At 40.6% G+C, this 23,142-nt stretch overlaps 3 protein-coding genes across 7 annotated transcripts; all 3 read left to right on the top strand.

The window, feature by feature from the left end:
* Nucleotides 1–871: 871 nt before the first annotated feature.
* Nucleotides 872–4,944, top strand: pimreg (PICALM interacting mitotic regulator). Of its 2 annotated transcripts, XM_026181996.1 has the most exons (6): nt 872–1,004; nt 1,699–2,016; nt 2,150–2,451; nt 2,696–2,791; nt 3,462–3,500; nt 3,951–4,944. In XM_026181996.1, exons 2-5 carry the CDS (start codon nt 1,723–1,725, stop codon nt 3,490–3,492), a joined length of 723 nt encoding a protein of 240 aa, XP_026037781.1. In that variant the 5' UTR covers nt 872–1,004; nt 1,699–1,722; the 3' UTR covers nt 3,493–3,500; nt 3,951–4,944. The 2 variants fall into 2 exon arrangements, with proteins under 2 accessions (XP_026037781.1, XP_026037780.1); XM_026181995.1 differs by lacking the exon at nt 3,462–3,500 and having other exon boundaries at nt 873–1,004.
* A 1,458-nt stretch (nt 4,945–6,402) lies between these two features.
* Nucleotides 6,403–12,840, top strand: cct8 (chaperonin containing TCP1, subunit 8 (theta)). 3 transcript variants are annotated; one of them, XM_026182586.1, is made up of 16 exons: nt 6,403–6,605; nt 7,110–7,200; nt 7,288–7,367; nt 7,462–7,611; nt 7,711–7,891; nt 7,989–8,050; nt 8,128–8,265; nt 8,354–8,532; nt 8,890–8,956; nt 9,041–9,128; nt 9,209–9,324; nt 9,708–9,779; nt 9,889–10,053; nt 11,092–11,211; nt 11,635–11,771; nt 12,559–12,622. In XM_026182586.1, the coding sequence occupies exons 1-15, from the start codon at nt 6,546–6,548 to the stop codon at nt 11,740–11,742; spliced, it is 1,677 nt and encodes a 558-aa protein (XP_026038371.1). In that variant the 5' UTR covers nt 6,403–6,545; the 3' UTR covers nt 11,743–11,771; nt 12,559–12,622. The 3 variants fall into 3 exon arrangements, with proteins under 3 accessions (XP_026038371.1, XP_026038370.1, XP_026038372.1); XM_026182585.1 differs by having other exon boundaries at nt 11,635–11,775; XM_026182587.1 differs by lacking the exon at nt 11,635–11,771 and having other exon boundaries at nt 6,404–6,605; nt 12,559–12,840.
* A 1,003-nt stretch (nt 12,841–13,843) lies between these two features.
* On the top strand, nt 13,844–22,104 carry rskrb (ribosomal protein S6 kinase related b). Of its 2 annotated transcripts, XM_026182981.1 has the most exons (14): nt 13,844–14,143; nt 15,837–16,127; nt 16,271–16,354; nt 16,517–16,585; nt 16,948–17,017; nt 17,874–17,981; nt 18,256–18,296; nt 19,432–19,482; nt 19,557–19,584; nt 19,810–19,899; nt 20,057–20,145; nt 20,306–20,416; nt 20,495–20,608; nt 20,701–22,104. In XM_026182981.1, the coding sequence occupies exons 1-14, from the start codon at nt 14,114–14,116 to the stop codon at nt 20,935–20,937; spliced, it is 1,413 nt and encodes a 470-aa protein (XP_026038766.1). In that variant the 5' UTR covers nt 13,844–14,113; the 3' UTR covers nt 20,938–22,104. The 2 variants fall into 2 exon arrangements, with proteins under 2 accessions (XP_026038766.1, XP_026038767.1); XM_026182982.1 differs by lacking the exon at nt 19,432–19,482.
* Nucleotides 22,105–23,142: the final 1,038 nt, after the last annotated feature.

The raw sequence follows: 23,142 nt of genomic DNA, 5'->3' as shown, positions 1-23,142 counted from the left end.
ATAAATGAGCAACAGTATTTAGTGACCTGTTATAATTGTGCTGTTGGTGGAAAAAACTGTGCAAACTATCTAGCATTTCCCAGCAGCTAAATATATTTGATATACATCACCAAGTCCAAAGGCACTGTTATACTTAGCTTTGTAAAGTGTTTCTTACGTGTATTTGTATGTATTCCTTTATCTGTAAATTGGGTGGTAAAACAGTATTGCAATAGAAGAGCGTTACTAACACCCCTGTTAGTTGCTTCAACACCAATCTCATGCCAAGTCAATAAAAACTGGACATATTACCTGGAAAAGATAAGGTTTATTGCTAAACATTTCGTAATTTTTCTTTACTAGAAAATGTGACGGTGTTTGAGAGACAGTTTACAAACACTCATCATGGGCATAAATGCCATGGTAATTTGGGGCTTTTGATGATTTCTTTAAGCTGTTATTTTTCCAGGGTGAAATGATTGTGCAACATAAATCTTTAATGACTTTTTAAAAAAAGAATTAGGTGCACATGTTAAATTTATTTTGGATTTTCCCTAATCCACACAGGATCACAATTACACATACAGGCTCAAATATAAACATAGACCCCCAATAATACTTAGCTAAATGTCCCTTTGCAAGTCACAACACGACTTTTGGTAGGCATCAACAAGCCATAGAGGAATCTAGTATTACAAACTTGTGATCCTAAGTATTTTTTACAACTATTTTGAAAATACAGACCTTAACAGATCATTTAAAAATATATATTTCAAGAAGAAACATCTTGGAATCTTATTCGGACACGATAATCCTAGTCACATTTCAACGTGAATCCCATTAACGTAAAACTGTACGTAGTGACGCATCGTTTTACGTCACGTAACACTGCGTAGGGCGTGGTGACGCGTGCCTTTGTGGATTCTGTGGTCCGCCGCCAAATTCAAACAGCGAAAGAAGAAACGGGAGCTACAGCCGCCTAAAAGCCACAGAGAATCGGCTACTTTTACAACTGATACTTTTAGGTAAGCTCTCTGTACAGCAGGTGTCCCAGCAGACGTTCTTCTTTTAAGTTTTTATACTTATTTGAGTAGATGTTTTGTCGTGTAAATAGTAATTTTTTTTCCTAGCTAACCGTGGCTTCGGGGGCACAGCCCTCTTTTGTTTTGTTAATGATATTCACTGAATTTTATGGGAAAAGGCAGCATTTGACAACAATGGCACAATTTGACAGCGTTTTTATATAACGGCAAGTGAAAGGTAAACTTTAATTCTCATTTGTTGCTTAAGGCTGTTATTCCCTCCTCAGGGCAAGCCATTCCTGGGTTAAGTTGGACACTTGACCAGGAGCATTGTCCCTATCTAACAAAAGCCACGGAGCTTTTACTAACACGATTACTGCTGCTTGATTGTATGGTTGTTACGGCTCATTTTTCACTTTTTCCGTCCTTTGTTCATTGACATTTTTCAAATTTTTTGACAGTGACAAAGGGACTCTGAAATAATTTCCTCAAATTCGAGGATTAAAAAAAGAAAGATTTGTCTTAACTTGTAACTTTTTCTTATTTTGGTCTATCAGTCCAAAGAAATATTCAAATTTCATAGCATGCTGAGCCAGATTAGAATATAGTTTTTTTTTATATTGTGAGATTTTGAAACTGTAGTATTAAAAATGTTATTTTCATAAAACTTATTCATACAGATCACTTTTTTTCTCAGCTCGGTCATATAGCCTGTTTAGTCATGGATGGTGTTGGTAAAGCTGTGGTTGGAGTCTGGCGGGCACACACAGTCCTGGATGAGTCTGATGGAGCAGAGAGCTCCCCAGAAGCCCCGGACCGTTTCCGCAAACTTCGGTCCTCATCTTCACTCAACTCTCTGAGAATGTCACTGAGGAAGCGACTCCCACTGCGATCTGTCCAGACCAACTCCCTCCCTGAGAATCCGACCTGGGAAACCATGAAGGAGCAACCAAAGACCAGCACAGTCCACAAACTTACTCGTAGTGCTCGTAACTCTATCACCGGAGTGTATCAGGTAGATTAACTGTTATGTGTGAAATTGCCTATTTTTTATTATTATCAGTCTCAACAAAAGCCACCAGTCAGTTATTCTAGAGTTGTTATTTTCTTTCTCTCTCTCTCTCTCTCTCTCTCTCTCTCTCTCTCAGAGGTTGCAGAGGACCAGAGAATTTTCCCGTGAAGAGTGTTTGGTAGCGACCCCGGGTCGTGATGGAGAAAATGCTGGAGCATTGAATTCTTGCACCCCAGGACGTACACCTCATCGGGCTGCAACACCCAGACGCACACTCAGAGCAACAGGTACACCTGGGCGTACTCCAGGCTCCAGAGGACGCAGGACTCCTGAAGCATCTGTAAGAGGAGTGAAAACAGGAGGTGGCAGGAGGCAACTGGTCCGCATGGCTGCTGTACGAAGTCCCTTTGCCTCTCCAAATACGCAAAACCAGAGGAAGTGAGTTTGATTCACTCTTTATGCAACTTTGCTTTTTAGGACTTTGTTAGTTTATAAGTTTGAGTGCTTTTATTTCATTGGATCCCTCTGAGGATGTGTCAGGACGATCATACACCATTTATTTATTTAAAAAAAAAACAAAAAAAAAACTCAACCAAGTATGTGGAGCAGCGGAGAGTAGCTCACTTGAATTTTGGTGGTTATCTTTTTCTGCCAAATATTTTGTTTTTATGATCTATAATAGGAAATTTGACCAAGATTTGGAGTCAGTTTCCAGTGGACTCAGGAGGCTCAAACATCTGTCGAAGGCTTTTGATGACATCATTGGGAGAGACAGCAGGTAACATTTTTTTATTTTAGTGAATTCTTTTGATATCTTGATCATTGACTGGGTGGTAAATTCTAAAATTGTAAAAAGTGTTTGCATTATGTGTGTTATTAGTTTCTCCCAGATTGGGTAATTAACAGAAAAAGGACATGTTTTGTTACCTTTTTCTATAATCACAACTAAAGAAGTGTTTTGTTGGTAAATTAAAGTTTTGTGTAACTGAAGAAGCCATTAGTCCATTTCCTTGTATTCATGCATATTCTGTATTGAGGAAGGGAGTCTCTGTCCTCCTTGCCCTCTCACCCAAAGAATCCCAGCTTGTGGGTCCCCAGACTTCCTCCCCCTCCCTCCAGACATTCCTCCCGCCTCAGTTTGAAACAGGGCCTGTGTTTCTGGTATTCAGATAAGGAGGGAGTAAGGGGGAAAGGAGGTGGATGTGGGAATTGGAGCCAGATGACATGACAGAATGCATTTGAAAATTTGCGTCACTTCCTGTGTTGTCATTTAAAATATTTGTGTCCTGTAAACGATGATATTCAGTGCGGAAAGCGAGCACTCGGTAATGGTGCTCTTGCCTGTTATTTGCGCACATTACATGCTCCCAGAGGCTTTCCTCACTGAGTATAGACGTCTTCTTATTTAATTGAGATCAGTTTGTTGTTTTGTTTTTTACTTGCAACAGGCAGTTCAACTATTCCCAAATTGTGGAGTAATACAGAAGGTAAAATCCCCTTTCCAAAGAGTAAAACTAGTTGAGTTTTGAGAACATAGCTTTCAGTGTAAACACAAAGGTGCATGGCAGAGCTTCTCGGATGCATGCAATCTGGAAGAAAAACAGATTAATAACTCGCTGTCTGAACAAATGTTGCTCACACTTTTTCTTGCTGACTTTACAGCTCCTGCTTTAAATTTTCCTTGACACCAAACTTTCCCAAATACCTTTTCTGATATTACCTGAATGTCTACAAGGCCATTTACACATTAAAATGATAAGTAATAAAATTCAAATTGTAGATCAGGAAATGAGTTACTGAAAATTTTCATTTGTTGCCTGATGGCTTAACACTTGCCTTTTTCTTTTTAAATAACTAACTGATGTTACAGTTGTAAACCTATATGGTTTTAATGGCAGTCTCTTTTTGCACTGAGTAGTGTCTCTCTGTCTCTGCAGATCTGGCCCTAAGGAACGTTCTGGGGGAGCGATGATGAGAAAGCTGGATCCCAGCGGTAAACTCAGCCGCTCAAATGTCACACGCAGAGCCACACGCGTCTCAGACACGCTGGGCAGTTGGGCCCACACAGCTGTGAACACTATTCGCAAACCCAACTGAACTACATGCATGTCTGTGTGTATAATGCAGGACCTATTGTAGCCATGTTTTACACTTATTATACTCATTATTATTGTGGTGTCACTGTTACATATTCACAGTGGCGTTATGATACTGGGAGACTATTATGCTACAGCTTGTCTTTTTTTATGTGTGCTCTGCATCTTTGTGAGCATCTGTGTGACTCTTGTGTGTTTACATGTCTCAGGTTAGCTTGTTGTGGGTAAAATATCCTCACTGTAGCTTCCAGAGGAATTTTCTTTGCATCTGTCGTAGCTGCTCCAACCAAAATGTTACATTTAGTTACATTTTCAAAATACTAATATTGTACTTTGTGTTCTCATTCTCTGCATAGAAAGTTAATGAAATGTACTCTAAAGGGATCGCGAACAAGATCTGCAGTTATCTGCTGAACGAACACTAAATTTTCTGACAGAGGGGAAATCTTTTTTTTTTTCCACTATTTTTATATGTATGCAATAATGTTTCTAACACTTGTTACACTATTTTTAAATATCATTTGATTATACCAAATTATCAAGTGTATTTTCTAAAACAGTATTTAAATGTGAACATTCCTTGAGGCAGAGGTTGGCACTTCTAATGGCCTGTGGATGATTCATGCATCAATATTGTACACACAAATCATCTGATAATGTGATGGGGAAAAAGATTTAGTGGCTCATTACCAGTTGATGGCTATAATGATGATGTTATAAAGAGATATCCCGAGTCTTATTAGTGACTCTCAAGTTACCAGCCTCAAATTAAGCAAAGCTCTTCTGTGGGTGTGTTGTTGTTGTTTTGTTTTTCTGTTTTTGATACTTTCTTTTTCTGCATTATTGTTTTTTTTAAAGGAGAACAACTGTCCAAATGTGAAAAAATAAAACTTTGCCCTTTTTATGCATATATATATCCGTTTCATGTTTTCTCTTCACATCATTTTTGTTGGGTGTTTTCTTTTTCTTTTCTTCATTTTTTTTGGGGGGGGGGGGGGGTTAAAATAATATTTTCCTCAACATCATGATGTTGATGATGGTGGTTATCATTTGGTGTCAGTTTTACAGCACATTTGTTCATTAAACTAACTGAAGATTTTAGAAACGGAGTGGAAAAATGTGTTTATATCACTATTTTGGGGTTTTTTCTTTCTGTTCAGATCATTTTCAGGTATTGAAATCTATATATGCCAGTATACTAACTTCCCACTTCATTAGGTATACCTTGCTAGTACTGCCTTAATGCTTGCCTAATGGCACAGATCCACCATGGTGCTGGAAGGCACTCAGTTTGTAATAAGAGGCCCAATTTATGGCAATAAAACACTCCCACGCCATTAAATGAACACCGTCAAACCTGAACCAGTGATCAGTCCAAGGAAGGATTGATCCATGCTTTGATGCTGTTTGCATTAAATTTTGATCCTATCACTTGAATGTTGCAGCAGAAATTGAGATTAATAAAAACCAGGCAACATTTTTCCAGCCCAATTTTATCTGTGCGACACTGCAACTCATGCCTCTTTCAGATCACAGTGATGGTTATGTGGGAAAATTTTAGTAGATCAGCAGTTTCTGAAATATTCACATCAACCACCATGTCATGTTCAAAGTCATTTAAATCTCCTTTCTTCCTCTTTCTGATGCTCAGTTTGAACTTCTTCTGGTACTATAATTTGTGTTTTAACTTAGAATAATTGTAATATTCATACATCCGTACTCTTCTGCTTATTGTTATGGGGTGGGGGGGCTATCCCAGCTAACATAGGGCAAGTGGAGGGCACACCCTGGATAGGTTGCCAAACCGCTGACCTAAAATTAAATTATGTTACACATTTGTGATTAAGTACTTTATATGAGATTAGTACTACTTTAATTTGTATGTAGAAAATTTGTGTAATTCTTTTAGTGGGTAAATCATTTGGGATAGCATGGTTATATTTGTATATATTATATTTGTATAATATGCAAGGCACAGTCTATAGAAAACTAACTGGTAAAGGCAATACATTTTTAATTTAAAACAACTACACATTTAAGACAATAATTCATTATATTTGTAATATTTCATGACTAATGATAGAAATTTGACAAAGCAAGTAAACAACAGGAAATCAGAAATGCCATCTGTCGTACTTTACTTGTGTTTCTTTGGTGAGGTAGCTTAAATTATTTGGAATTCACTGAAAAGTCAGTCACTTAGTATAGACTTGGATTTCGTTATAGTAACACGACGGTAAGACTGCCCCCGCGTGGTGTTTTACGATCACTGCGCGGTGAAACGAGAATTGCTCTGTTTGTCCTTTGTTGTCACCCGTCTGTAGCTCGCTGCCTCGCTGAAGTCGCTCCACCTCTGCCTCTCCGGCTTTGTACCCAGAGCTGAACCCACGCCGCGGCTACCTTCTCTAGGATACCGGGGCTGCTAAAAATTTGAAAATGGCCCTCCACGTCCCAAAAGCTCCGGGCTTCGCCCAGATGTTAAAGGATGGCGCCAAGGTGGGGTTAAATTAGGAATATTGGGCTCGTAGATGAGCTTTGACTGAGTAGTTGTGAAGAAGCGTGCTAGCTAACGTTAGCCGCTAAGTTAGCATGTTCATTCAGAGTCATGAGGGATAGTTCTAGAAAGCAGCAGCCAGGCCGCCCAGCCGGCTGCTGGACGAAGGTCTGTTAGGGAAGATGAAATGCTTATTCTTGATATTTCACTGTCTCCCTTCAGTCTAAACCGTGCTAAATATAGCAGCAGCAGAAGTTGAGCTGCTGTTATAACGGGATGCCATACTGCAGTCACACCCAGCTAGCATTCAGCTAACTGTCAGTACTGTCAGCTTAAAGTGATGCTGATGCTTAATGAAATGTTTACATTCTCAGACTATCCATATTATATCCAGTTATTTGCTTTTAACATATTCATTGTTAGGTAGTAAGCTAAATATATTAGTCTGACATGGAAATGAACGGTAATGCACCTGTCTTGAAAAGTTGATTTCTTGTCTGTTACAGCACTTTTCAGGTCTTGAAGAGGCTGTCTTCCGTAATATCAGAGCTTGTAAGGAACTTTCTCAAACCACCCGCACTGCCTATGGGCCCAACGGTAAGTTTGGTCTGCCTACAGCCTATTAGGGTTGTGCTCTGTAAAGATATCAAAGCAGCACCCGTTAAATGAAGTGTTTTCTTTTAGGCATGAACAAAATGGTCATCAACCATTTAGAGAAGCTGTTTGTCACCAATGACGCTGCAACAATTCTCAGAGAGCTTGAGGTGAGGAGATGTTGTTGTGCACCTCACTGAAATTCAGCTGAGTGCATAATAAATGTATGAATTTAACTATTTATGTAAATTGTTTGTTTTATAGGTGCAGCATCCCGCAGCCAAAATGATTGTAATGGCGTCCCACATGCAAGAACAGGAAGTCGGCGATGGTACCAACTTTGTCCTGGTCTTTGCTGGAGCTCTGCTGGAGCTGGCTGAAGAGCTCCTTAGAATGGGCTTGTCTGTTTCAGAGGTAAACAAGATAATATTGGTAAAGTAGCATGGCTTGATGTCAAACATGTGCTATGATTGGTGCATTTTCTCAGTGCCTGCTTTTTCTTCTTTGCCACAGGTGATTGAAGGCTACGAGAAGGCTTGTAAGAAGACTCTGGAGATCCTGTCAGACTGCGTTTGCTCCTCAGCCAAGAACCTCCATGACATTAATGAAGCCAAGTCGCTCATCCGTACAGCAGTCATGAGTAAACAGTACGGCAATGAAGACTTCCTTGCGAACCTCATTGCAGAGGCCTGTGGTGAGTCAGAAGTGCACACTATCTCAGAGTTGATTGTCTCGATTTTAGCATTGCCTTGGTATTTTTCTGACTTCCTTTTTCTCCCCTCTTCGTGCAGTATCGATCTTCCCAGAGACCGGCAATTTCAATGTTGATAACGTCAGAGTATGCAAGATTTTGGTAAGCAGCATCTTCTGTTGGTTTTATTTTGTGTGCGTATGCAGTTTGGCCTCTATTAACATTTGTGGTCATTTTAGGGTTGTGGGGTGACGGCATCCTCTATGCTTCATGGCATGGTTTTTAAGAAGGAGGCAGAGGGAGACATCTCATCAGTGAAAGACGCCAAGATCGCCGTTTTCTCCTGCCCCTTCGACTGCATGGTGACAGAGACTAAGGTAAGTGGAGGTGACCGATATATTAAGTTTAATGAAGATGATGCTGACATTGCTCTCGGTGCTGACAATAGTCCCGTCTGTTCCACAGGGCACAGTGTTGATAAATAATGCACAGGAGCTCATGGACTTCAGTAAAGGAGAGGAGGATTTGATGGAAGCTAACGTGAAGGCTATCAAGGAGGCTGGTGCCACTGTGGTGGTAACTGGGGGGAAAGTGGCTGACATGGCGCTGCACTACGCCAACAAGTACAAACTCATGGTGGTCAGGTAAGAACTACAAAACCTTAAGTGAGCAGGGAACGTATCATATACAAAGAGCTAGACATTTACGGCAAATTCAGCCTGAGTTTCTTCTAGTTGAGCTTACTGTTTCATGTAACTCGCTTAAGAGATCACATTTCTCCCAAGTAAAGATTGATCTTTTTGCTAATACAGATGGTCCTTTCATGGCCTAGGACTAAAACTTTTATTTTGAAGGTGCAAGATGTAACTGTGTCTGCATTTTTTGGGACATTTAAATAAATATATGATGGCCGTATGTTAAATATTACATGATATATAATAGTATATCTTTGGCATTGTGTGCTTCCCAGCCGTAAACGTTCTTTTTTTCCTTCTCGTCAGGCTTAACTCCAAGTGGGACCTCAGGAGATTATGCAAGACTGTGGGAGCTGTAGCTCTGCCCAAGATGGTGAGTGTACACTTGTTTTTATCAGATCAGGTATTCGAAAGAGCCGTCCATTTTTAACTATAAATACATTTTTGTCATCCTTAGATGGCTCCGACTCCGGATGAGATGGGTCACTGTGATGATGTATATCTGACTGAGGTGGGAGACACTCAGGTGGTGGTCTTCAAACATGGTAAATGACTCCATTCTTCAGGCTTGTGAATCTTAATTTTAAATCTTTCTGAGTTAACATGTTGGTTGGTGTTGACACAGATAAAGAGGATGGTGCCATCTCAACCGTGGTGATCAGAGGCTCCACTGACAACCTGATGGATGATATTGAGAGGGCTGTAGATGATGGAGTCAACACCTTTAAAGTTCTGGTCAGGGTAAGTAGACATTATAAGTCACTGGGGTTATTTTGTTGTTGGGATTTTTTTCTTACTTTTAGATGAATCACAAGTTTTAACAAATGGATGCACAAATTATATTTTAAAGATTATTATTGTCTTTATTGTAAAGCAACTCAGGCTGATGTTTATCTTTTTTCTCATCGGTGTTGAGCACCTGTTTACTTAATAATAATAATATTAAAATAGAATTAGGAACTGAAAAACTAAAACTATGCTATCAGTGTTCACTATGAGCAAAACTTTCCCTTTAAACATTGTTATTGAGAATCTTACAGTTCACAAATTTCAAGGGGTTTTCTTTTTATGTACTACTTAGTTTGCACAACAGCTACAGTCTCTCTGTCATTCATTATCTTTAGGACAACAGGCTGCTACCTGGAGGAGGAGCCACTGAGATTGAGCTGGCCAAACAGATCACCTCATATGGAGAGGTATGCACATTCAAGTGAATTAATTAACATATTCCAAGTCCACACACTTATCTCTCGTCTTCGTTTTGTCCTATTTTGACTGATACACCATTTTCCTGCCTTTCTGCAGTCCTGCCCTGGTCTCGAGCAGTATGCCATTAAAAAGTTTGCCGAAGCTTTCGAGGCGTTGCCACGTGCCCTCGCTGAGAACTCCGGCGTGAAGGGGAGCGAGCTTATTTCAAAGCTGTATTCTGCGCATCATGAGGGAAACAAAAACATGGGCTTTGACATTGAGGTATGTATGGATGCATGAGAAGAATGTGTGGATGGCTTTGATATAGTTTGATTTCAGATGTGAATCGTTTAAAATATTCAGCCTGTGTTTTCCTTGGTTACAATCTACAACGGCACTGCAAGAGGCACCTAAACCTTACACACTGGTCCTTAACGCATTACCAGTGGTGTCCAAAACGTGACAGTGAATGCCGGAGGAGCTAACACTGCTGTTTGCACTAAAAACATGCACTACATCATTCTGTCATCACAAGAGAAACTTGGCTCATGTGTTGGCCTTTGAGAGAAAAACAGTTACCTTGACTGAAATGCTGGAAGGACTTGAGCTCCCACCGAGTCCATTTGTGTTGTCTGCGCTATGGAGACAGATACAGCCTGTTCCACATGATCTTTAAGCTAAATAATATGATGTTCACATCGTATGTAATTACCAAGCAGGCGAATCACAGTTTAGATTTATTTATTTTTTTGGCTTCCAGTTAACTTGGGTAGATGCACACCACTTTTTAGATTAGGGTACACAGCTTAACACTAACAGTCCTTTTTCCCACCTGTACCTACTCATCTTGGCTCAACTCGGTTTCGGACGGTTTCTTTTACAGTCGAGTACGAAGTAATGGCGACTCAAACACCACGACAATGGAGGAGGTTGAGGTGATGCTATACCTGCTGCCTCCTTTTTTTTTTTTTTTTTTTTTTTTTTTTTTTTGCATAGCCAGGTCCCTAATTTCCGGGTTTCAAAAATTATGCTTTTGATTTTCGTGAAGGAGACGCCCTCATGACTAATTGAGGAACGCCACTGACTAGCCAATTGGTGACATGCAGTCTGTTGACGTCTCGTTTTCTGAGTATGGGAAACCCTAGAAACAGTCGAGTTAAGTTGAGCAGACTAGGTCTATAAAAGACATCTTAAAATTTGTGTTGTGGCATCCTTTTTTCCCCCTTAAATCCAAAATTTGAAATTATTTTTTTTAATACCCGTTTCTATTGAAGCGTCTCATATTCTTGACTGACGGTGCGGTTGTCATGTTGTTTGCAGAGTGATGGTCCTGCTGTGAAGGACATGCTCGAAGCCGGCATTCTGGATCCCTACCTGGTCAAATACTGGGGCATAAAACTGGCTACCAATTCCGCTATCACAGTGCTGAGGGTGGACCAGGTGGGTACAAACAAAACATTCTTAACACACAAACTCTACATGTAATGAAAGCCAGCCTCATACAGAATATTTTATGAACTTTTGAAATTGTGTTTTTTGTTTTTGATTGAGACAGAAAACTGCTTCAATCAGTCAGACAGTAAGAGCCTTTAGGACTATTTTTCACCTGTTTACAAAACTTCATCTATTAAACGGCTTTTAATGTATCGGTTTGGTTTTTAACTGAATAATTTAGGCTTTGAGGCAAATCAACAAACGTAATGCCACACTCCAGAGATCCGACAGACCGCATCAAATCACATCTCACAGATGTTTGCTTTCTGTTTATATTTTGAGTTTTGTATTATTCTTTTTAGGATTTTTTTTTTATGTTCTTTAAAGCAACTGGTGGATAAATTAAGTGTGCATATATGTACGATCCAGATCATCATGGCTAAGGCTGCAGGGGGACCCAAGGCTCCCAAGCAGAGAGGCCATTGGGACAAGGACGGTTGGGATGAAGAGCCTGATAATTTTGAAACTCACCATTAGAGGGCACACACAAAACCCTCAGTCGCTCAGTCAGTAGGTTTTGGAATGTGTGTGCGCTTTTAACTAAAAACAAAACAAAAATCTGCACCAGTGTGCTCAGTCACTCACAGGAGGTTGAAATATGTATGTGTTACCTGTCACTACTAACACTGGAGAAATGTTGCGTTACTGACTGGATTCAACCACATCGCAGGTGTTTTACACAAACCCAGATGTGCCACTGCCTAAACCTGCACAGAGCAGATAGTGTGTGTGGTGTGATAGCATGCTGCATGCGCAAGCAGTTTGTGAGTGCAAGTACCAAATCAAACACTGTTTTGTTTTTTAATCTATTTTAAGAGAAGATTAATTCAGGTTAGACGTAGTTGAAGATGTTTTGTGAAACATGAAGTGCCTTAAGTAACTGACCCAGAGTTTAATTATTATTTCTTCAGCTCATTTTTTTTCTTTAATTATTTATTTGATTTTAAGTGTTCACGTTTTGTGCACAAGTACATTTTCCTGTGTAGAGAATTTCTCTTAAAGCACAACATACGGTACTCCCACGTGTGCTCATGAATGTTTAATCACTATAAATGGACTTCTGGAATATCTGTAGGGATTTAAATGGTCTTTTTTTTACTTTGAAAATATAGTCCCCTCATTTATAAATAAGCACAGCAGTTTAAGATTGAACACATTTTGGATGCTGTGGTTAATGTTTGTCTATCAATTATTTTATGAAGGTCAGAGGTGATGTGCTTCCACTCTGCCATAAAGCCCACTCACTCAGCTGCATGGATCTTATGATGAAATGATTGTTTTCTTCCTTTATAGATCATCATGGCCAAACCAGCAGGAGGACCCAAACCTCCCCAGGGAAAGAAAGACTTTGATGAGGACGACTAAAATGTCCAGCAGATGCTCCTTTTAACCCTGAACGCTCTGACATGGATTCCCAAACTTTTCTACTTATTTAAAGCTTACCTGTTTATTGGTTTATTTTGTAGAAATGACCATACATTGGTAACAGAAGTTTAAAAAAAAAAATCATACCAATGGCTCTGTTTTGCTTTTTATGTTCTCAGTCCCAAATAAAAGGCACCTGTGCTGTCACTATTTGGTTTGTTTTTTACTTTTTGCCCAGCGTTGCTTTATAAACTTCTTTGGTACTTCATATGATCACTAACTTTGTTTCATCACATATTGAGACTCAAAAAGAACGAGAAAATGTACTGTTACCACGCTTCAAATTGCTGTGTGTTTCCCATGATATTTAATGGCCAACATTGTACATTGCTTCTTGATATGATACAAACATGCATTAAATTCAGTTTTACTTATATAGTGCCAAATCACAACAGTCTCCTCAAGGGCTTCATATTCTACACTAAAGATATAATAATAGAGAGAAAACCCCATGTGTTGTAGTCAGATCAGCATCTAATCTAATATAGGACATATGCACAATTAATTAACCTACCAGATGCTTCCAAGTGTTTAAAGAACATTACAAAATTCCTAAAAACAAACTCAAAATATGAACAGAAATAAAGGATCCCCAAAGAGCAAGCACTTGGTGACAGTGGGAAAGAAAAACCCTCCATCAGAACCAGGCTGAGGAAGTGGTCGCCATCTGCTGTAATGGGTTGCAGGGTAGGAGAGGAACACGGCAAAAAACACACTGGAAGAAATTGGGGTGATAAGATACTGTGAGATCTTACTGTGAGGTTCTAGTTTGTGAGGATACAGCTTTTAAATTTGATTCTGGATTTAACAGGGAATCAGTGAAGAGAAGCCAGTATGGGAGAAAGATGCACTCCTTTTCTGTATCAGTGCTCCCGCTGTAGCATTTTTAATTAAATGAATTGCATTCAGCATTCACATTTCCTCCAAACATGCTAAGACAGCACATATTATGCATGCATGGGTTTATTTTTAGAACAAGTGAATGGGGGGTTGAAAAATGTATCGGGAGATACAGGAGGCTTTTCTGTTACACGTTTGCTTTTGTGCACACAAGTCACGCCAATGCAAATGATGCAAACCTAACAGAAACTGTCACCGACGTGTATAATTGATGTGTGCGGCTCTGATTACCGCAAGCAGCAGCACAGGGATCTGAAGCGTGCCTCTCATTGGACGGTAGTGATGGGGGCGGATTTACGCTGACGTTGCCCATACGCGGGATTAACTTGTTTTCTTTATATCGCCATATCTGTCACATTTTACACCGCGTAGCCCGATCAGCTGCAGATTGTTAGCGAAAGGTAAGCGTTGTGTTCGTGCAGCCCGACACCGTTGTTCGTGGAGAGGTTGCGGAACAGCGCGGATGGCTAAATGAAGAGCAGACGTCGGTATGAGGACACTGCGCTGATGTCCTGTCACACAGATGGGGGCCGACGGCAGTAAGAACAGGAAGGTGAGTTGGATATCTGGTTGCTAAGGTGTAAGGCACGTGCTTTGGTGGGGGTGGGGGTTCCCTGTGTGACGGGGTTCCGCAATCTCTTGGGACCTGAAAAGTGTGCTGAAGTTGCGTAACGGTGAAAAGTCGCCAATTAGTATTACAATGTGTTATTCCCACGTTACGATATATGGGGTGAGACCATTCACTTTGAATGCAAATTCGTCACTTTTCAAACAAAAGTCTGACACTCCCCAGATTGCGGTCACTGGTCGAAGCTGTTTAGCAGAGTGACAGCGGAGTAGATGTGCCCCTTTATTTTGCTCGGATGATAATGACACTCTGCATGGCTGATTACGCGCATCTTGCATTACATAGCTGCAGAGATGTGCAGCAGGAGCCCCACGGGGAGGGGGCTTGTTGACCCGGTGACTGCACTTTGGATGCAGACCAGGGAGTGTTTTTATATATGAGAGCAGGAATGGTTACATGAAAATGCTGTACCACTCGGCTCCACTTAGGCATTTGAGGGATGAAGATGGGGCTGTATTATAGCAAAGTCTGATGTCTTGTACAGTAAGCCACAATCGTTAGGAAAGCAACCTTTTATAAATTAAATCAAGTATATACTGTGTACTGTCTTTCAAATCTATGGCAGGTTGTAAAATTATTTAAATACAACCCCAGATACATGTGTCATTGTTTTTGTTTTTTTTAACAAACACTAAGATAAAATTCACAAGTGCTGTGTGTGTGTGTGTTTGAGAGAGAGAGAGAGAGAGAGACTATAAAAGATACAGAATCACAAAAGAGCTGTAGATGTTAAACAAAGAGTACAAATAAAGGAGGAAAAGTTAGAAAAAAAGACTGAACGAAGTTGTTGCGAGGGTTACTAAGAAAAAAAAACTTCTCTACAAAAAACATTTTTGCAAGTATGGCTAAGGCTCGCAAAGCTGAATCTCAGTAAACCACAAGACTTCTAGAACAATGTCCTTTAGACAGATGAAAACCAAACCCAGCGTAACATCACAAACACGTCATACCGACTGCCAAACACGTCGGTGGAGGGGTGATGATTTGAGCTTGTTTTGCAGTCGCTGAGTTGACCACAAAGTCCTCTTATACCCAAGTTTATTACAGTCTAATTTGAGGTCAAGGTGTCAATACCCAGTCAAAATCCAGACTTTAACCTGATTGAAATGCTTTGGTGGGACCTTAAAAGTGCTGTTCATAAATGAATGCCTGCAAATCTCAATGAACTGAAGCAACGATACAAAGAAAAAGTCGCAAAAATTCCTCCACAGCAACGTGTGAGACTGATAAAGTCATACAGAATACGACTAATTCAAGTTATTGCTACAGTAAGTTGTGTTTGGACTTAGTCTGTAAATTTAGAGCAGCATTTAGGCAATTCTCTTCTGTATTTTTACAAAGCATTTTTCAGTACAGGTTGTCCTGTGCCAACTTTCTTTGTGTGTTCTAGTTTCCAAAAGGTCAAGTGAAAGCAGAAGGGCGCTTTCAGCAGTGCACGCCTGCCTTGATAAGTGTTGGTACTTAACCTTGCGTAAAACACTCTCTGAATGAACAGTCTATTCATTTTTGTTCTCCAGGAGTTTGTGTAATAAAAACAGACAATCTAAATGTTTTTTTTTATCCTGTTTCTTCTGTAGCATCTACAAAACTGTGTCTTTATCTTTTGTTTCCCCAACAGAGGCCTTCCGAAGGGCAGGAGAATGAGCACTTATCTTCTGGATGGCGTGGCTTCCTCTCAAACATTGGCCTGTCTGTCCCAGCAGGCCTGTGTCGCCTTGCCCCGTCTGCCCTTCATCTGGGCCAGCGTCGAATGCTCCAGGGCAAAGCCCCCGAGATCCCTGACCACGTCTTGAGGCTGGCAGGAGTTGGCCCCCACAAGCTGAGAGCGGAGTGGAGCCTGCCGGGGTTTATTACCATGTTCCTCCCCGAATTCCCCCACAGAACTGTGCCTGGCCACGAACACTTTCAGGTGAGGGTCATTTTGAACGCCAGCGCCACATCATGCGTCTTATGATTGAACAAAGCTTTCTCATGTTCTGCTTTTACTTTTTTTTTTTTTTAACTAGACACCATCCCATTGTATCTGTGTCTGCATTGTTCTCGCCTCACTAGGTGTTGGGCTACATCGCCAAAGGTTCATTTGGACCCATCCTGAAAGTGAAGGACAAGGTCAAACAGAAGACATATGCTGTTAAAGTGAGTGTTGATTATCTGGGTTTTAACATATAGGTTTTCTGCGTTTAAATTCTAACATAAATACCAATCAGGCTGTTGCAGGAAACTGAAGCTGTGAGATAATTGTGTTCATGGTTCATTTATAATTACAGTGGCCTGATTTCATCTTGTGTCTGCCCACAGGTCATACCTAAAGCAGAGATTTTAAGACTCGGGGTTTTGGAGCAGTCAAAGGAAGAAGTTGTAGTCCAGGTGGGTTTTGTGTTAACTTCGAAGGCACTATATTTGCATTTCATACAGTTAGCACTCAACAAACCAAGGCTTTCTAAAGTACACATAATAGTCAGTGAGTGATAATTACTGCTAACAGTTAATAAGTGATAAGATCTCATGTAAATATTGTGCTATTCTTTGATTTCTTAACTTTAGAAATGTTGATAGAAGGTAGAAAAAATCTGCTGTGATGGTGATGAACCATTTATGTTTATTTGCCTTCTCACAAAAATGGCGTGTGCCTGTAAAGTCTGAAGTTAATGCGATTCTGAGTGACGTGATCTCTCAGAAACAATGGTCGGTTGAGCTTTTCCAGGCTGACCTTTGACCTTTGCCTGCAGCGTCAGGTGCGCCACCCATTTGTCCATGACCTCCAGGACTGCTGGCAGACACAGCGCCACGTCTACATTAGTGAGTCAGACAGAGACCGGTGACCCAATCCAACCCAGATCCACTCTCCCTTTACTTCACCTCACCTTTTCTCACCTCAAAACTGGCAGCTAGGTCCAAGATCTACCCACAGCCCCACCCAAACCCAGCTCCTACAACACGATGAACAAAAAAAAAAAAAGGCAAAGAGGTTCCCGTCGAGACTTTAAAATTCAGGGTCTTTTGAGCTTGTACCCCACGTTTAATCGCACCTTTATCAAACACCCTCCAGCCCTGCAACCCCAGTCTACCACTCCCTCTGCATCGTGTAGCTTCTTCGACTTCTTTCCTCTTTCCTCCTGAGCATTTACCCTCTTTTTCCAAATTAGCCACTGACTCAGAAAGTGTGACCCACTTTGTTTGCCTCTCCACCCCCTGCAAAAAGAGAACGAGTTAGCCCCCGAAAACCAGATGCTGAACATACTGTGAATCATCACTGAGTCACATATTTTTTGAGCCTGAAATGTAGAGTACATGGAAGTCACCACAACAAACCGATGAAGATCTCTGCAGATATTTTAAAGCAATTAAGGTTAAACAGTTGCTTAATTGTTATGTTGCCTTATGTAACAGTGTTAAATAAATATGGCTATCCTCAGTTACAGTGTGGTGATTCATTATTACAAACGCACACACATGCAGTTTAAAGTCATGCTCCATTAAGGCAGCCAGCCTTAAAATTCCACCTTGCTTGCTTCCTAGAGAAAGACAGTTTTCACTCTTGTCTCTTCCCTAACTTGAGCAGTGTTGTGTTCCACCTCCTGCTGACCTTCACTTCCCAGTCACATCTCGCACCGCTGCACAGAGGCATGCTTTGATCCTGTTTCTTCTCCAACAGTGTGTGACTACTGCAGCACAGGAGACCTCTACACCTACTGGCAGATGATTGGTCAGTTCCCAGAGGACACGGTGCGAGTGTTTGCTGCAGAGTTGGGATGTGCGCTTGGTGTGTATGCTATTACATTACTAATTAAATGAAAGATGTGAACCCTCATCCGTACTGTAAGCCTGACTTTTCCCTTCAGAAATCTTAATTAGCTCAAAGCGTCGTTTCCATAGTTATTTAACTGGAAGTAATTATCAGAGGTGGTCTTATTAAAAACAGATGAGCTCTCTAAGGATCTCCACCAGCAACACAGCAAAGTCAGAATGGTTCAGTTTGCCAGTATGAAGACATGGATTTGAAACCTGTTTGCTTACTAGTTGTTGTTTTTTTACAGGCTTTCTGCACGATTTTGGGGTGATCCACAGAGATGTGAAGGTAAAAACAAAAAAAATTGTACAATGACACAAAACCTATGTTAAGCACAGGCATCTAGATCATTTCAGGCAACACATATTCATATCAAGGTTTTTCACAGGACTCTCTGCAGTCCTCAGTCTTTTACATCATTGTGAAAGGAAATTTGTCCCACTGTTCTTTACAACTTTGTTTGAGTTTAATGATGTTTGTGGGAAGTTGTTCACAGCAGCTCTCTTAAGGTCCCACCACCTTGGACATTGACATTGCTCATTGGTTCCTTTTTTTCAGCCATTCTGCTGTAGATTTGCTGTAAGACATGTGGTCTCACATTTGTGTCTAGAATACTTTGGTATACAGATGAATTCATTATTGATTCAATAACTACAAAACAAGCCCAAATCAGCCCTCTGTCACCGCAGTGTTTGACAGTTGATATTTTACAGCTGATATTCCACTTCGGTCACTCCAGGCATTGTTTGAGAAATCTTGAAAGCTGAGAAAGCGTTGTTTTGATGGAATTTTGCAAAACTAAGCAATGCTTCTTTATTTTAGAGAAGAAGCTTTTTCCTAGCAATCCTTCCAAATACTTGTTCAGTTATTTTCTAAGTGTGCTGTCATTAACTTTAACATTTAACATACTAACTGAGGCCTGTAGAGTCTGAAATGGGTTTTTGGGAAATTCTCCGAGCATTGCATATCAGCTAATCAAGTGCACTTGATTATCAGGCTGTTACTTAGCTGCTTCATTCCCATGGATGGAGTAAGGTATCCATAGGAATACCATAGGCTAGAATAAAGGATATCAAATGCTGCAAGCCTAACATTTATCATGAAGAGTTTTTGTCTTAACTCTGAAACCTTTCCAGCTGGATGTCCTACTTTTGCGTCTCATATAAGAACAGCAAGCTCAGCTTCCTTTTCCATCATGCACACGTACAAAGGCTGTTTTTGGTTTTGTAAGGCTGAATACTGAATACTTACTAAAAAGTTTCTAAACTGCTCATTCCTGTTTTTTAGTCAATGCATGAACACAACAATTAAAAATGTTTAAATTGCCACAAAATATTTTATTGAAGTAGAATTTGTTTGATACTTTGTGTTTTTATCAGATACCGTATTTAGAGTTTTGTTTTGTTTTAATATTTTGTTACAGGCTACAGGTTTCCTTTCATCAGTGTTTCGCAGTAATCCGATGGCAGACACGGTGTGTGGCATAAGAATTCAGTGCAAGAGTGTAATCTCATCCACCTATTTATTTATTTTGCTCTGTTGTTGCAGATGGAAAATATCCTGCTGACAGACAATGGTAAGTAAATCTTGTCCCCAGCAGAGAGCAGCATAGCTTTGGTATGAGGGAAAAGCACAGAAGCTTCTAGAAAACAGAGCTGTGCACGTCTATCAATCAATACCTATCACTGCAAACTATGAGGGAGCATTATGATACAAATAAAAATCCAGCCTGTGTCAGTTAAAAAAAAAATAGCCTGGGATTTCATACTCATCATAACATAGAGAAAATGATCTTTTCTAGGACACATCCGGCTAGCTGACTTTGGTTTGTCTCGTCGCCTGGAGAGAGGGGGAAGAGCCTTTACCATCTGTGGAACCATCCAATATATGGGTGAGGAAAACATCCACTCTTAACCTCCCCTGCAGCTCATCCCACCACAGCTGCAGATGCTGGGATTTGGAAGCATTTAGAGCGTATCTAATTATGTTTTACTGGGAGGTGAATTTATGAATGGAAAAACATTGTGAGGGTTCTCTGTCCTCTGCAGCTCCTGAGGTGCTGAGTGGTGGGCCCTACAACCATGCAGCTGATTGGTGGTCACTGGGAATTCTGCTTTTCTCACTGGCTACTGGGAAGGTTAGCTATTGTTGCCTGTTTGCACGGTCAGCAGTTCGATTAATCTCTCAGTGACACATGAGCATGAAAGACTGTGTTCATTTAATGTTCTGGCATGCTGAAGTATTAATCTATCAAAGTAGCAAAAGATGAATCATCCCCTGAATTTTCCCTCTGTCAGTTCCCCGTGGCTCCTGAACCAGACCACTGCAGCATGTTGAGGAAAGTGAGGAGCTTCCCCTATGAGATGCCCCTCAGCCTCAGCTCCCCACTGGCCTTGCTAATAACAGAGGTAATCATTTATTGTATATCTGCTAAGCAGCGAGCCAGTTGAACGGTCAGATCATCATCTGCACATTTTCCTGTCCAGCTTTTATGCAAGACTCCCTCGCGTCGCTTGAGGACGCTTGATCGTTTCCAGCGGCAAACCTTCTTCCGCGGATCAACCTTTGACCTCGACCTACTGCAGCGTCAGCCCATGGAGGTAACAGACGAGACGTCTGAATGTCCTCGGTTTGGTTGTTTCCTCTGTAAGCTGAAGCATGAGTCTTGACTTCTCCTCTCTGTTGCTGTCAGGTGATTCTGGAGCTGCGGGAGAGACCGGACCGAGTGGCCAAAGCTCGACGAGGCCTCACTTTGTCCCTACAGCCTCTCAAAGGCTTCGACTACGACTCGCTCCTCAGCCCACCCGCCACGCCACACTCGCAGCAGGATCCCAGCGCAAACACTCACACAGCTGTACCGCTGCCTGGCCCAGCACTCCCACTGCATCCTGCTCAGGAAAAAGGTCCACGCAGAGAAGTGTTTGTTTGACAGACACTGAGTTTACAGTGTAAAGGCACACTTGTGCACATTTGTTCACCCTTGAATTGGTGCGCCTTTAAAATTTTTCTAAACTTTAAAATTACTGACTTAATGGAAATCACCTTTTTTTTTTTTTCTACACTCATATTTCAATGTCTTTTATGTTTTGTGACGTGCTTAATACAAGTTATTCTTCCTTTATGTGTTTGCCTTTCTCCGCTGCACAGTTTCTTGCACACTTGTTTGCCCAACAGTTGTGCAAGAAAGATTGCACTATTGTGCATCCACTTTCCAGTAAACCATCATGGCTGCCGTGTTAATACATAGTGGACAAATGCTGTGAAATTTACCCCTTGTGGAAATGTCATGCTTGTTGATCATAATATTATAGATCATAATATTTTTTTCTTTTTTGTTTTAAGTGTGCAAACCATAGTTATCCTTTCAGCTAGGTTAGTTGATTTCAAAATCTCTGCTGTTATTTTCATGTTGCAAGATGTTGCAGTTATTTTAGCAGAAGCGGATGGAAGACTCGTTGCCTCAATCTGTGCAACTTTTACTTTGAAACATAGTCTGTACCTTTGCTCATGCCACGATCTGACCTTTCCCAAACCTGACCTTGGCTACATCATCTCCTCGAGCAAGTGACACAGTATCAGGTTCAAATGTGTATGCCTTCAACACCTTATTTAGCTTCATCATTTATAACCTACGTCTCAGGGGAGCGCTTGGTGGTTTTCCCATTCAGCCTTGATTTTTGACTCCAAGAGCTGTACAAAAGTGTGCAGATCAGAGCTGGGACTGGAACAGCAGTACCGTTTACCTCCACTTAACATTTTGATCGATACAGGGCTTTTTCTACGGTCTGTGGATGTGGTAAGCCCTTGCCAGTGATCTCACCTTTATGCACTTACCTGCTCATCTGATTATAGTGTAATTTATTTATTTATTTATTTTTGTAAAGTATGCCCTAATGTGTGCCCAGAATGCCTCGTGTGTGATCCTTGACCTTTCTTTATTTCTGGTCACCGAATGCTGATGTGTATATATTCCTGTTTATAAAGTTTATATGACTTTTTTTTAATACTCTTTGATGTTTGATATGTTATGTTATGATGTATTTTTGTAATTGCCATGTAGCACAGATGGAATATTAAACTCTGACTGTACAAAGTTCTGCTGGTTTGTTCTGTCAGGGTGGAACCTGTTGAAGTTCAAACCAAGCATCAAAATGAGGAAGAAAGTTATTAAAGTGACTTTGAACGTGGTGTGGTTGGTGGTGCTAGACGTGCTGGTCTGAGTAATTTGGAAACTGCTGATCTGCTGGGACTTTTCCACACAGCCATCTCTATGTTTTACAGAAAAATGAGAAAATATCCAATGAGCGGCACTTCTCTGGGGTAAAAATGCAGTGTTGACATCAGACCTGACGGGATGGCATTGGCAACTCAAATAACCACTCATTACAACCAAAGTATGCAGAAGAGCATTTCTGAACGCACAACACACTGAACCTTGAAGCGGCTGGGCAGAAGACACACCATGTGCTAGCAAAAGAAAAATTAGTACCAACTGAGCATCATTTAAACAGCCCAGCCTAGCTGAGCATTGACTCTGACAGTGTCCATCCCTCTATGACCACAAAATAGAAAGTTGGCATTAGCACCAACAGTGTCATCTTTACACAAAGTGAGAAGAAAGAAACAACACACATGTACAAAATGCACTATAAATGGAGCATGTATATTAGGCCACAACTAAAATAGAGGTATGCGGGCAAATCACCAAGTGCAGATCTGCATTTGACCAGGGGGAGCTCAGCATCTCAGAAAAACTTATGAAAACAAATTCCTTTTAAGGTCATATTATTGTTAATGCTCAATTCAAATGCCTTACAGAAACCTCTCAACAAATTACATTACCGAAGTATCAGAACATACCATAAACAATAATATGAATTGAAATCTAACATATGTGAAAGTCATAAAAGTTCACTCAGCTTTGTCTATAACTAGGCCGCAAAACATGAGTATTAATCATTTTCAGAGGTTATTTAGCACTAGGACGAAAAAAGACTTACCAAATACAGAGTATATTTAATTAAAGTAAATTATTTTTATCTTATTGAACAGTTTGCACTGTAGGAGGCGAAGTTCCGCCTTTGTTCACAATCGCTTTGTCAATTTTACCATCATCATCTATAAATACCTTGGT

Source organism: Astatotilapia calliptera, chromosome 10 (genome assembly GCF_900246225.1).
Source record: "Astatotilapia calliptera chromosome 10, fAstCal1.2, whole genome shotgun sequence".
NCBI lineage: Eukaryota > Metazoa > Chordata > Actinopteri > Cichliformes > Cichlidae > Astatotilapia > Astatotilapia calliptera.
The sequence above is the reverse complement of the archived record's forward strand: the minus strand, read 5'-3'. Positions and strand labels throughout refer to the sequence as shown.

Bases quoted from the DNA above. Each gene is read 5' to 3' on its own strand.
- pimreg (XM_026181995.1), top strand. From the start codon at position 1,723: ATGGATGGTGTTGGTAAAGCTGTGGTTGGAGTCTGGCGGGCACACACA. The intron at 2,452-2,695 runs GTGAGTTTGATT...GATCTATAATAG, and splicing joins AATACGCAAAACCAGAGGAA to GAAATTTGACCAAGATTTGG. The intron at 2,792-3,950 runs GTAACATTTTTT...CTGTCTCTGCAG, and splicing joins ATCATTGGGAGAGACAGCAG to ATCTGGCCCTAAGGAACGTT.
- cct8 (XM_026182586.1), top strand. From the start codon at position 6,546: ATGGCCCTCCACGTCCCAAAAGCTCCGGGCTTCGCCCAGATGTTAAAG. The intron at 9,129-9,208 runs GTAAATGACTCC...GTGTTGACACAG, and splicing joins GGTGGTGGTCTTCAAACATG to ATAAAGAGGATGGTGCCATC. The intron at 9,325-9,707 runs GTAAGTAGACAT...CATTATCTTTAG, and splicing joins CCTTTAAAGTTCTGGTCAGG to GACAACAGGCTGCTACCTGG.
- rskrb (XM_026182981.1), top strand. From the start codon at position 14,114: ATGGGGGCCGACGGCAGTAAGAACAGGAAG. The intron at 16,586-16,947 runs GTGGGTTTTGTG...CTTTGCCTGCAG, and splicing joins AGGAAGAAGTTGTAGTCCAG to CGTCAGGTGCGCCACCCATT. The intron at 17,018-17,873 runs GTGAGTCAGACA...CTTCTCCAACAG, and splicing joins ACAGCGCCACGTCTACATTA to TGTGTGACTACTGCAGCACA.